Here is a 14,147-nt window from a genome sequence, read left to right on the forward strand (position 1 = left end):
TTTTTACATATTATGGTAGTGGGTAGGTTTCAAAACGCTACATTAGCCATAGATAAGATAAATGAATACCCATAGATACCAGTCGAACTCCAGCGGGTCACGACTAAAGGTCGAATTATTATGGAATTTTTACTTAAATAGAATAAAACAATATTTTAAAATTGGATTTAGGTAATGTTCCCGCGTCGGAAAAGCGCGGGGGAATGCGGGGCGTCCCCACCCCAATTCCCATCTCGACCTTACTATACCTACTTAATCACAAAATACTTAGCCAATCACCAAAAAGTTTGAATACTCAGCTCACTGGCCGGCTAATTCAATTTTTTTAAGTCATTCCAAATGCATTTTTGCTTTCTTTTGTTTAATCCCGTCAAATAGTTGTCACATTAATAGGTAACTGAAAACTATGAATTGATATACAAAAAATTAATAATTTTGATGGAATGGCACCAATACGGTACAGTTTGCACTATGAAGACTACTCTGAACACCTGATGTCGAGATTTGGGAAGCTGTTACAGATGCAGTCCCTAGTGGACATGACACTTATGTGCAGCTCGCATACTTTGCGTGTACACAAAACAGTCCTAGCGGCAAGTAGTGCATACTTTCAAGTAAGTAACAAGTAGAAAATAAATAACTTCTGTAAAACTAGCTTCACGAAAAAAGTATAGTCCGTACAAAATGACTCCTCACGTGCCATTTATGGGTCAACTGTCATGTCAAAAGTACGGGGTCTAAAATCGTACTTTTGACATAAAATTTGACACAAAAAGTTAAAATGTCTGCTGAATGTGAGTCACACTAGGTATTTTTATTACTATCGTCCGTTTCGTATTTCGTATTTTGCTCATCAGTGACAACGAATTTTATACGCCAGCTGGTAGGTAGATAGGTACCTAATATGAACGTAACATAGAATATAGATTGTAATTATAATATTATCATTGCCTTACATAGACCTTTTCCAACATTCATGTCATGAAACTGTATAATCAGATAATTTAAATAGTTAGTAAATGGATTGATTGATTGAAACAGTTAGAGCGATCACGCGCTCATCCGATCCGAATCCGTGTAAATACGGATATAAAAAATATCTACGTCAAATATGGCATAAGCTAACATACAAATAGTTCTACGACTACTTTGGAACGTATTTTAACAGACTCGGATCGGATGAGTGCGTAACCGCCCTTATAGGTAGGTACTTAATTCTTGTTTTTTAGGAAGTCTTACAAAAACAGACTGGAGAACCGCTAATCATACTGAAAATGAAGTTTGGCGTGTTGAAATGCCTAGTCGAGTTCATGTATTGCGGTAAAACTCAATGCTTGGAAGAGAACCTCGACGAATTGGTGTCCGCTGCGCAGTTCCTGAAGATAAAGGGCTTGTCTAAAGTCACTAAAGAGGGATTGGGTATTAATAATCCGGGTATGTATAGTTAGTTAGTAACTCATCATATAGGTACCTACAGCTTGTCGATTTCGGGAAAGCACAGCATTGCAATCTCAGTTGTTGTGATTGGCTTAATTTATGGGTTTTTTGTTGCAATAATGCGTTGTAGCCAATAGTAATGGAGTGTCTCTATGTCTCTATCTAATGTGTGAGGCTAGGGTTGGCCTTGTTAAACAAAATGTTTACTCTATCTAGTTTAAGACGGAAATTTGAAAAAAAACATGCACACTAGCTAGGCTTCACCCACACTGGCAAGCGTGTACAGTCACTATTGAGCAGAAGAAAAGATTTTATTTCCTTCGTCCTGTAAAGTGTAAATTTTGTTTGAAAATAAAGATAGGTAGGTAGTAACGGCTGGTAGATATTTTAAAATCTGCTTTTTTTAGAAGAACTTCCTGTATTCACTCCGCCGGTCGTCATAAATCGCCCGCCACAGTCTCTTATCGATATACACTCTCAAGCCCAGGTAAAAAAAATATATTTTGTATTTACAACTGCCGATCCGCAGCCCCGGATCTAGGGGGGGGCAAGCCGGAGCCCGTGCCCCGGGCGGCAAATTCAAGCTTGGTAGACGAATGCACTACTAAGCATTATCGCAACTTTGCGATTAGGTAGGTACTAATGGACAGTAACTAGGTAATAGAAAAAATCAATTTTTAATTATTCTCTGCGGGGCGCGTAGACATAGGAGATATAGTTTTAGAGTCTCCGGTACCGAACCCTAAAAGCGATTCCTGAAAGATTTTGCGTCATCTACCTGAGGCGACCAGATGTTAGTTACCCCACGCGCTTCTTCGCACATATGGTCGGCACCAGAAGACCGACCGCTGAATGACTTCGAGCTTTCTTATGAAGCCCTATTATCGAATATGTCCATCAATGTCATCACTGGCAACACGCACTGTTCGAAGATTAGGTATAATATTTTTATAGGATACTACAGATCCAAAAGTGTCCACGCCACAGCAGCTCCCTCCATCAGCACCGAGCCAACCTGTCGACTCACTCAACAGGAATAATAACAATGACATGGTAGTGAGAATACCGTTCGACATCGAGGACGGCTCAGGGATGAACTACACGGATCCCACGCGTGGGGTCAGACCGCGTCGCGGCCGGCCCAGCTTCAAGGTATGGTATTTAAAACTGGATTAGGCTCGCGATTGTTAAAAGATATTGTGTGACTAAAGCTGTTTTACACAATATAAAAAAGCGTGAGCGATAAAAATAGGACGTCTCGGGTGCGACAGCTGTAAGCTTAACCTGTCTCGTTTATGTCACTAATCACTATTTGCCATTTGTCCCGTCCCTATCCCAAGCATCCGATACGAAGTTTCACTTTAAAAATCTTGTTCTATGTATCAAAGTTTGATCATCCCTGACCTTTCGCCAACATTGCAAACCAGCCTACCCTTATGGCATGATTGACCAATAGGATACCTCGCGCGTTACCGCTTCAGATTGCCAAGACGTCAAATCTTGCACGTCTTCATATAAAATGTAGGACTCCAATCGCGTTCTGTCTCGTCATGACACGATGAAAAACATATTGCAGTATATCTACGTCACCACGTCACACTAATCTACTCTTTTAGCGAGCTTTAGGATGGGAGAGTGGCACCGGGATACGAAACGCGGCTGAACGTGCGCTACTGAGAAGGGAACAGGATTCAAGGAAGGCCATACACCAACTCAAGCACTTGCAGACACGACATAATATGCAGGTACCGGATTATTTCGTCCTTGAACTGCGAGAACTATTGGAACTTTTGATTTTTGAAGTCGTTAGGAAATTTCAGATCAATAAAACATTCAGTCAAAAACGGGCAATTTCGGCTGTAACAAATAATTCCTGGTTTCATTAAAAAACCTCAATGGGGTTCAAATTTTTCATTCCTTTTTTTCAGGATTACATAGATCAAGTGACACTGTCCCAGGCCGTAAACAGCATTTGCAATAATGACAACTCTCAAAGCTACCTCAATTTAGACAGTGACCTCATGTACATAGATCAGGCGATACCTTCCAACACTCTCAACTCTACAACACCTTATACGAAGGATACGATGGGAAACGAGACAATAATCTCGAATTACACTACAGCGGTAACCAGTACTGCCAGTGAGACTAGTGGCATAAACAGCGCTATGTCGCAATATGTTAATGCACTAAAGAATGCAGGTTTACCCACAGACTTACCGATCTTGTTCGAATCTGGTGACGGGTCTTACATAAACGTCAACGAACAAGTCCTTCTTGACATGGTTCAAAGCAGTGAGATACAGTACGAAGTCATCGAACAACCAAATATTATAGAAAAGGTAGCAGACCCAAGTGAAATCAAAAGTATAGATGAACTATCCAAATCGATAGAGCGTGGAGAAATGCTTATGGGTCCAAAAGGTTTTGCGTCAACTAATGATTTCGAAAAAGGCAGGAACGCTCATGAAAATAATCCTATTAACACTAGTTTAAACACTATACTATCGGATAATTTGGAATCTTTTGGAGGACATCAAAGCTACGTTGTATTAGATCATAATCTTCAAGATAGCAATACTTCAATAACTCATGATAATACAAATGACTTTTCGTGTATCGAAAGTGATATGCAATTTTTTACTAAATCTATGAGCGACGATGTCAAAAAGTATTATGAGGAACAACAGTTAAACGACGCGAGAGTAATGGACCAATTCTGCCCAACGAGTACTTCTTTGGACACGAGTTTTAACATGTCTCTGCTTGACACAAAAAGTTCTCATTTAGAAGACAACATGAGTCAACAATATAGTTCCTTGAATACCGATGATTTGAAGAGAAATGAGGATTGTTATGATTTTAGCTTGCAACTGCCACACTCCAATGTATTCAAAGAAGATGCTTTAGACTGCTTGATGTCACCGAAACAAAATGATAATCATGGAAATTATATCGAAGATAATCTAGACGGTGGGGTACAAGAACGAGATGAAATCATTAAGGGTTTGATGAATATTGAGAGTAAGATAACAATGGAGCAAAACGAATTCATTGATAAAGAATCTGATAACACTATGGATTCCGTATTATGTGAAGATGATAAAGAAAATCATTCGGCCAATGCGAATACCGAATTTTCTTCTGCATATGATTTGAAGTGGGACATTAGCGGTAAAGAGAACAGTGAAATTAATGAAACTGAAAATAATGCTCCAGGCTTGAATAAACAACCGCAAATATCAGAACCAAGCGTAGACTTAACAAAGCATGACGAACTTGAAACTGAAAAATGGGATTCAATGAAATATGATGAAGGCATACATAAAAACAATGAAGATTTAACATATAAGAGTATCAGTTCAACTTTGGATGAAAATATACCGTTTGCTGTTGGACTTTTACCCCTTAAATCGGTGGAACCATCAGAAGACGAAGGTTTATTGAAAAGGAAAGGCTCCTATGATAATATGTTAGACAATATGGACGCTAAATGCTTAAAGCGTAAAACAAAGTATAAAAAGTGTAAGTAACAATAATTATGCGTACCTACTATTTATGTAGATTAACAATATAAAAAATAGTAATATAATAAATACCTTTTTCACTTTTTTATAATATTCATATTCATCAAGGGAAGTTGAAAAATTAAACACGAGTAAAAATATTATACCATAAGGGTCATTTTATTGAACAAATGTTATTTTACAAAATACACATTAACATTTAACATTACTATTAAGGCAAAATTTTACTTCTATTCACCAGATAAATCCTGTAACTTTAGCTGCCTCAATTCCAAGAGTTTCAAATATATAAAAAATATCTACTATATAAAATACAAGTCAATTAGTCAAGTACAGAAACCAGAAAGAAAACTATGTCAAATGTATTTAAGAATATATCTGCATTATGTACAGACCACATCACTATGTCATCATCTCGCCCAGAAGCACTCTTCTGGAAGTTCTGCAAAATTCTATTTATAATGTTATTTTACGCAGAAATAATACATTATATATAATATATTTCTACGGCTATACTCACGTATCCAGTCGCGCACGCATAATACCTACATTAGGTACTTGCCGTTACAGTTCAGCGCACATGAGCAACTATTTAGCGGCAGTTACGCACTCATCCGATCGTGAAAATACGTTTTTTTTGTTTTTTATGGTAGCTTATGACATGTAGATATTTTTTATATCCGTATTTTCACGGATTAGGATCGGATGAGTGCGTGATCGCTGCTAACATACCGACTTATTTCAAGGCATACGTCAAAGGCAGGTAATAGTTTCGCTACCGCATGCGAATGTCACGTACTAAAGGCGTTCCAAATTGAGCGCATACTTTGCGACACGACGTGCATTATGGACTAAGCGTCAGCGCGTGCCAGACCTTCGTTATTTTATAAAAGCTGAAATTTTCTCTGCGTATTGTCCCCAGCACTGGGAGGTAGGTTTGTTTGGATCATGGTGGCTTTGGAAGATAACAGGTAATAAAATTGTAAAAAATCTTAAGTCAAAGTAGTCACGCCATGCATTGCCAGACACCCTGACATCATGGCAACCCACTGTCAAGGCACCCTTAAAGTTTAAAAGTTTAAGGGTGTCTGGCAGGGATTGCCAATTTACAATAGGTACGCTGAGAAACTTTCAGCTTTTATAAAATAACGAAGGTCTGGCACGCGCTCGGTCTCTCTCTATTACCTATGTTGTATAAATTGATGTAGAAGAAGTGTGTTGCAAAAGTCATAGTAACTCTGTTCTGGCTTTAGCAAGAATTTAAATATTCTAAAGGTACGCGAAATCTACATAGCAAAATGGGGGCATCAAAGGTACCATTTTATACATTTGCAATAGTTCTGGACTATGGCAAATCTATATTTATTTTACGGGGTTGTGAAGACCTAATAAACAACATAGTTAACCAAGGCATAGTTGTGGAATAAAACTAATACTATTACTAGATAAGAATCCTAAATAAGATCTAAATGAATAATGATAGAGTTTGAGCTACGCGCAGTTTTATGAACAAAAGGATACTGCATACAATCATGCGACACAGGGACGCGTATCGCAGTCGCTATTCGCAGCCCAGACTACCTTAATTAAAATTTAACAGAATTGAAAATACCTATACCCTGTCCAAGGAGACGAGCTAATAAGGAAGTAAGAAACCGTACGTCATTGGTCACAGATAAAGGACATAAGGCAAGTTCACGTTGCGACCAAATTAATGTTATAGTCCGCGGTATCTCGGACGTCGTGTCTTTTGGTGCTCCATGCTTTGTGTTCAGTTTTTGATTTTAAGTTGACCTGGCTTGGTCATTGTATTCAGTCTATTTCATAACTTGGCGTGTTTCTCGGACTCATTCTTGTTATATTGTTGACCTGGATTGCTAACTGGACTGTTGCCTAGCTCCCGATGTCTTATTTATTATTACTTTAATTGAAGTACATAATATTATTATTTAGATTTTTTTTAGGCGTGGATTTAGGTTTTTAAAGATCCCGTGGGAACTCTTAGATTTTCCGGGATAAAAAGTAGCCTATGTCCTTCCCTGGGATGCAAGCTAGTATATCTGTACCAAATTTCGTCAAAATCGGTTGAACGGATGGGCCGTGAAAGGCTAGCAGACAGACAGACACACTTTCGCATTTATAATTTTAGTATAGATTTTATCTCGATAATACACATGCGAAGGCAAGGGCAAAAGTAATGTTTAAGGTGTTTTTTGTAGTGAGCAATATAAATGCACCCTTACATTTTTATGGAATAGTAACACCTATTGACCAATCACAATAATTACAGTGTGTCATTTTCAGTGTATGTTATGTTATGTTGTTGTTATGTATGTTATATTATGTTAGCTCGACTCTGTGAACAAAGTCAAAAACTACTTTGAATGCTACTGCTTTTAGATATTTTATTGCATGGAGTAAGGGAAAAAGTGACAGTTTTGTCATTTCAAAGTATACATACATTTTGTACTCCAGTGGCCCTGCCGCGGTTGTTTGACAGCTACAATGTCACGATCGCAATCATCTCTGATTGGTTAATGCTCGCTCACTATTGGCTACAATGCATTGTTGCAACAAGAATCGCACAAATTCAGCCAATCAGAACAATTGAGATTGTAATAATGATTGATGCAGGTTTTAGACAATCGCCCCGCAGGTTTTCTGAATTTATACATATTAACCTTAACAATATGCAATAAATATTGTGATGAGTGTTACAATATTGAGTCAAAGATAATAGAAAATTGTATAATAGATACTTACATTTAAATAAAGATACATTTTATCATCAGAAATACCTTATTTATTAAAAATGGCTCGGATTGTTAGTTTTCCAAAAGTAACAAAAAAACGTAATTCTTACAACTACTCACTGTGTAGTTAGGATATGATTTTGTTTCAGAGAAAACACATCTAAAAAAAATATTGCATAATACATAATATCTACTAAGAGATTCATTATTATTATTAAATTATAGCAACATTTATTGTCAATCATAGATCACCTTTGTAAATAATAAAAATTAACAAAAATATACTTAAAACAAAATGGAATGTAAAAAATAAAATGGCCGGTTAAGTATATCACAAAAAATCCCTTTCAATAAGATAATATAAAATAGATAATATACTTACTTATTTAAAAAGGGATGTCAGCAAAATTAATTATTTACTGTATGAAAATATCAACTATGAACTGGCAACATGGTCTATAATCTATATCTAATTTTTGACGATTGCACTTTTTGCTAATTTGCAACTCAAGATTTATATTCTTATCTGATCAAGTTATCTAATTTGGAACCAGAAAAATCACATACACCTGGCTTCACCTACACTGGCCAATACAACTTTTTCACTACAATTTTTTTCTTCATCCTGTAAAGTTGTTAAAATTTAGATAGTACTACTGGTTGCCCGTTCACAGTCAACATATTGAATATGTCAGTATAAAAATATAAAATATTCTTTAGAAAATTGATCATGTAAAAAATAAACATCTTAAAATCTACCTATTTTCTTAAAACCTAAATATGGATAATCTTAGAGACTATAGAGTAAAGAATGAAAGTGTATGTCAATAGAGATTCTTTTGAGATTGTTAATCTGTATGCTGAACCTCGAACATAGTAACCATATGCATCACTGTGATAATCACCCATTTGGAAGGTTATAGAGGGAGAGGACATCCTTCCATCCCCTCCATTGGAGTATGCCAGTACTCTCAAGTTGTATGATTTACCCGGTGTCAAGTTAGTCACATAGGCTTCGAGCTTATGCTCCACGGGTACTAATGTGTCATTGGCTGTGCTCATGTCATGGTCTATTTCCCATACTCTGACCTGAAAGTAGAAAAATAGGAAATACAAAATCAATTCAGCATCCTTGCAACGCCTACTGTAATGATCTGTATCAAGCAAAAAAACATGACCATGGACCAAAAATTGTATATGGTGGCTAAATTGTATATGGTGATGGAGGACCAAAAGTGACTTGGGTGGTTGGCAAAATTGTATTTGGTGGCTAAATATAAGGACCAAAAATGACTTGGTTGTTGGCAAAATTGTATTTGGTGGCTAAATATAAGGACCAAAAATGACTTGGTTGTTGGCAAAATTGTATTTGGTGGCTAAATATAAGGACCAAAAATGGCTTAATGGTTGGCAAAATTCAGGGAAGATGTGTCATTAAATTAATCATAGGTGGAAGTTTGGTTTAAGCTAGATTACTTATTAGCCCATAGGCTAGATGGTAGTAGCAATAATGCTGCCATTTGTATAATGGTGATTTATGGTATGAAAACGAAAATTGCCACAACACAATGTTTAAGAGTTCAATGCACGCACGTTAAACATTGGTCGAAGAATTCGGCCACTAACATGTAAATGCGCCTTAATACTACCTGGTAGCATTGGCAACACTATTTTGATGCCAATGAGCAGTTCCTCAATATAGTCAAGGAATATTTCTTCAATATTTAACTTTTGACTGTTCCTCAATATCACCTCTATCAATTCAATTCCCCAATCTTAACTTGTAGCCCTCAATATCACCTTGTTCAATAAATCAGTTCCCCAACCGTGCTGCTACCGCAAAGCCGACTCGTCCGCAAATCAAGGGCGTCGTCTCACTGTATGTATTTACCTTGTAGCCAATAAGCGGTTCCTCCTCTTCGGTCGGCTGCACGTATCTCCACACGACGCGCACGGTGCTGGGGTTGACGGCCCACACGTTGACGGAGGCGGGCGGCTTCTGCGGCGCCTTGCGGTACGTCCGCTCCAAGTATCGCTCACTTTCTGGCCCTTCTCCCGCCGAGTTGAATGCCATTACCTGAAATAGGAAAAGTTTTGGTTATATTAGGTCTATTTTCAAAAAACCATAGAACTAGAAAGGACGAATCATACTGCGTTATGAACGAACGTACGTCTAATGGCGCATACAGACCGAGCAGCGAAGGCGAACTGGGGGCGAGGCCCATGCACACTTTGCTGTTGCAGTTCGGTAAAACTGGTAGGGGTAAGGGGAGACCAAGGAGAATAGAAATGGAGAAATTGGTCACCCACTAAAGCTAAACGCTCATCATTACACGCCTCGATGTCCCCTACCACTCGCTCACAGCGTCCGCTCAGTATCAATCGTCCACAGCCACAATTCGTCTTCGATTGCTGTCGATGCTCGGTCTGTACATAGCATAAAATAAGGTTAAAATGCATTAAATTTCAAAACTCGCGCGAGATGAATGTAGATTCGCCGCCTCATCGGGTATGAAAATCACGCGAAATTCGTCCTTTCTGGATAAGATCGAAGCAAAAATAATGTTACCTTGACGAAATAATACGTGTCTGGTTGCAGTCCAACAATGAGAGCCCAATTCCGTGTTGTCCTTGAAAGAAAGTAAATGCATTCCTCTTCCTTATTAGCTTGCTTCCAATACTTAAGGCGGTGACCGATCAATTTGCCGCGTAACCGCTCTCGAGACTGGTCGATAGGATTCCAGGTTACGTTAAGAGCTGTAGAGTTGAAGGATCGGGCATACACTTGTTGCGGCGCAACCTGAGGCATATCTTCAGCGGAATATATCGTTACCACATCGCTCTCTGGACCTGCACCGATGTCGTTAAAAGCCTGAACTTTCACGTTATATGGAGTAAAGAAATAGTCCAACGGTATGTGCACAACGTGCATTCCAACATTTCCATATTCTTTGAGTAATAGTGACTGGAATTCCACTTCAGAGTTATTGCGTCGCCAAAAGATTTTGTAATGAATGCCAGGACCATTTTGTAAGGATTGTGGCAATGGAGACCACTTAATAGTAAGATCGCCAATTTTGCCGCCACCGCCGCCCACGTTGAATGGAGCGTAATAGGGTTTATCAGGTGTAGTAGAGAATTGAGGACTAGGAGAAGACGGTTTTCCAACACCCAAACTGTTAACAGCTTGTACCCTAAACTCATACACAGACCAAGGCATCAGAGTTGTGGATACCGATGCTCGCTTTCGACCATTATATCTATCGATTTCCATAACATTTGCGACGTTATCGTTAACGACATACCAAGTCGAATTCCATTGAGTGCGACCTGTGACAACGTAGCTGGTGATCGGACGACCATTGGGGCTGCTGTCGGTCCACTCTAGAGTTACAGAATCACGTTGGATATTAATAACTTGTAAGCCTCCCGGCGGACCTGGTGGACCTTCGATGCGCAATTGCGTACGTGTTGAAATCCGTCCGATTGCTGACTTAACTATACATTCGTACTCTCCAACGTCTGCCAGACTAACGTCATAGATAGTTAATTCCCCTCCATCGATCTTGAAGCGCTTGTCGGCGTAAACATCCGCGTTCTCTCTCATTGCTATACCATTATGATTCCAAAGGTAAGCAGTGTCCAAAAGAGAATCAACATCTGCATTACAGTGTAAGAAGATTACTGAACCAACCTGGGTCGTGATACGCGGTGGTAATCGTGCTAAGAAACGTGGAGCACGTATAATTAAGAGTCGCCCGCGACTTTCATCAGTACCATATTGGTTTTTAGCAACACAAGTGTAAACTCCTTCATCGTCTCTTGAAAGCTGCCTTATGATTAGATTGCCAGTTTCAGTTATAAATCTTTTACCCCCAGCTCCGATGACAATATTATCTTTTTTCCAAGTAAATGTAGGTTTCGGCGCCGCCTCTGGATTACATCGAAGAGTGACATTGCCACCTTCCGATCCATAGGTTTCAGATTCTAGAGGTCTCTTTTTAAAAGATGGTTTAAGAGATAAAACACGAAGCTGTCCTGTCGAATATCTAGCTTTCAATTGATTTTTGGCTTCACACTGATACATGCCAGGGTCTCTGGTTGGATCTAGGAACTTGATTATGAGTACATTATCTTGTATTACATACCTATCTCTGTCTTCAGGTGCTAATGTGTCCATGGACAGTTTCTCGCTATTCTTCCACCATGTGTAATTGACATCAGGAATACCAAAAGCTTCACAGTTCCAGTGTAAATCACCTTTGTTGTCCATATGCTTATTGGTCAATGGAATAGTAAAGTTGGGTTCAGCTTGTACTTTAAGAAAGACACTATTTGAGATCCGGGCTCTGTCGTTTCGCACATCACATATGTACTCGCCTTCATCTTCAACGCCGACGTTGGGTATAGTCAAAACACGATCAAAGCTGCTCAAATGAGCTTGTTTGGGGATGCCACCATTTTTTCTTGTCCAATTGTATGAAGGTACAGGATAACCAAAAGAAACACATTCAAGTCGTATCTCCTGTCCGACCACAGGGGCATCTGGAAACACTTTAGGAAACCCAATAGGGAACTTAAGTTGCTGAAAATCTGAATGTGGGTACACCAGAAGTGGGAAGAATGGCCCGTTGCGGCCTGCATCAGACACTTTACTCATCACATTACAACTGTAGTTTCCTCTGTCAATTGTCTCTAAAGCTGAGAAATAGAGTCCTCCATCATAAGAGACAAACACTCGCCTATCTTCCTCTACAAGATTGGGAAAATAATTACGAGCCCAAAGGAAATTTACCGATGGGTAATACGATGGGGGATCACAGTACATAGCTTTGCCCCAATATTGTTTGCCACTTTCCACTGGTCTTTTTTGGTTAAACTCTCTAATAAAACCAAAGGACAATCTCACTGACTCTGATCGAATAACACCAAATTTATTGGTGGCTGTGCAATGATACTTTGCATTGTCTTTCTCAGCATCCGGTTTGTCTATCATGAGTGTGCCACCACTTAGAATAAACCTTGAATCTGAGAGGGGATCAATTTCTGTGAACACAGGGTTGTCCACTTGGTAATCTTCTCTGAACCACTTGTAAGTGGGTGCCGGGTATCCGCCAGCTATACAAGTTAACTGAACATGATTCTTTTTTGTTGGGTCATAGATTATATCTACTGGTTCTTTTATAAAGTATGGTCCTCGGGGCAACCTCTCCAGATCAAATGTATCCAGACCGTAGGTGAAGGATCTTTCTTCTTCTATCAGGTAATGCAATCTCTGTGTTTGTCCTTCACAAATAAAGTGGTAATACTGAGTGCCCTCAACTGGTGCTAAACCCCAGCGCCCATCTTCATGGGAAAACCTGTAAACTAAGTAATCTTTAGGCAGTAAATTGTAGCTAGTGTATGTTAGCTTTCTATCATCAAAGAAAGCACTTTCTAAGCCTGTCAATTGTGAACCGTCAGCTTCGTTGACCCAGTAGCCGGGGGTCTGTTGGTGAGCGCCGATGTACCACGATCCTTTTTGAGGATCTAAACGCATCAAGTTAGTGATGACAAAACCATGTTCTTCTGGACTGTTTAAAGCTGCCAGATCCGCCTCGTATGCTTGACATATTTTTCGAGCTTCGTTACGAGGTCGGTCTGGAGATTTCGTAAAACGATAGCACGCCTCTCGAAACCGAATCCAATTAGGTGGACACCTGTATCGCTCCTCGTAATCTAGCTCTGCATAGTAAGTGGCGGTGTTCTGTGGATCGACTTCATTTTCTCCCTCGCCGTAAACATCAGAGTTGGAACTGTCTTGATAGAAAGAACTCTGGGCGGGATTCGAGTATTCGATACCGTTAACCGGAAAACTGCCATAGGGTACCTGCGGATTTTGACGATACGTTGCGTTCTGGTTAGTGTCCGGTTGATAAGGCTTCTGATAGTTAGGATTATAAGGCAGCTCCGATCCTTGGCCGTATACACAGTTGAACACTGTTACAAACAACCAAGTAGCTTTCATGTTTTGTTCCCACATTACGTACAATTACCGTCCTATTCTACAAACTTTTTTATTTATTTCTTAACTTTGTAACATTTGTGATTAATTCCATTTATAATTACTTAACGAGTAATACAAAAACCAAGACTTATTAAAAAATATTTTCGTATAGTCTTCATTTAATGAGAAATTTTGACAATTCGTTAGAATTTTCAAGCCCCGCCTCAACCATAGCGTAATATTTATTTATAGAGTGGAGTATCCGTGTCCATCTTGCCCCGAAATATACATCTATTATACAGTAGAACAGTAGAAACGGGTAACATTGGTTGTTGTGGCGGAGGTTTTAGGATATTTGATGCGATTAAAATTTTTAATATGATAATTTTGTCTCCTTCCATGTAAGGCATGGTCTTTATCCTATACTTTATGTATAGGTTGCCT

At 39.0% G+C, this 14,147-nt stretch overlaps 2 protein-coding genes across 2 annotated transcripts; one reads left to right on the forward strand and one right to left on the reverse strand.

The window, feature by feature from the left end:
* The first annotated feature begins 419 nt into the window (after positions 1-419).
* LOC117987093 (uncharacterized) lies at positions 420-4,970 on the forward strand. The gene is made up of 6 exons (XM_069502061.1): positions 420-614; positions 1,230-1,434; positions 1,845-1,924; positions 2,392-2,589; positions 3,054-3,182; positions 3,366-4,970. The coding sequence occupies exons 1-6, from the start codon at positions 444-446 to the stop codon at positions 4,968-4,970; spliced, it is 2,388 nt and encodes a 795-aa protein (XP_069358162.1). The 5' UTR covers positions 420-443.
* Positions 4,971-7,314: 2,344 nt separating this feature from the next.
* Cont (Contactin) lies at positions 7,315-13,890 on the reverse strand. The gene is made up of 3 exons (XM_034974033.2): positions 10,287-13,890; positions 9,609-9,794; positions 7,315-8,806 (listed from the first exon to the last, which is right to left on the reverse strand). The coding sequence occupies exons 1-3, from the start codon at positions 13,737-13,739 to the stop codon at positions 8,492-8,494; spliced, it is 3,954 nt and encodes a 1,317-aa protein (XP_034829924.1). The 5' UTR covers positions 13,740-13,890; the 3' UTR covers positions 7,315-8,491.
* Positions 13,891-14,147: the final 257 nt, after the last annotated feature.

Source organism: Maniola hyperantus, chromosome 12 (assembly GCF_902806685.2).
Source record: "Maniola hyperantus chromosome 12, iAphHyp1.2, whole genome shotgun sequence".
NCBI classification, from domain to species: domain Eukaryota; kingdom Metazoa; phylum Arthropoda; class Insecta; order Lepidoptera; family Nymphalidae; genus Maniola; species Maniola hyperantus.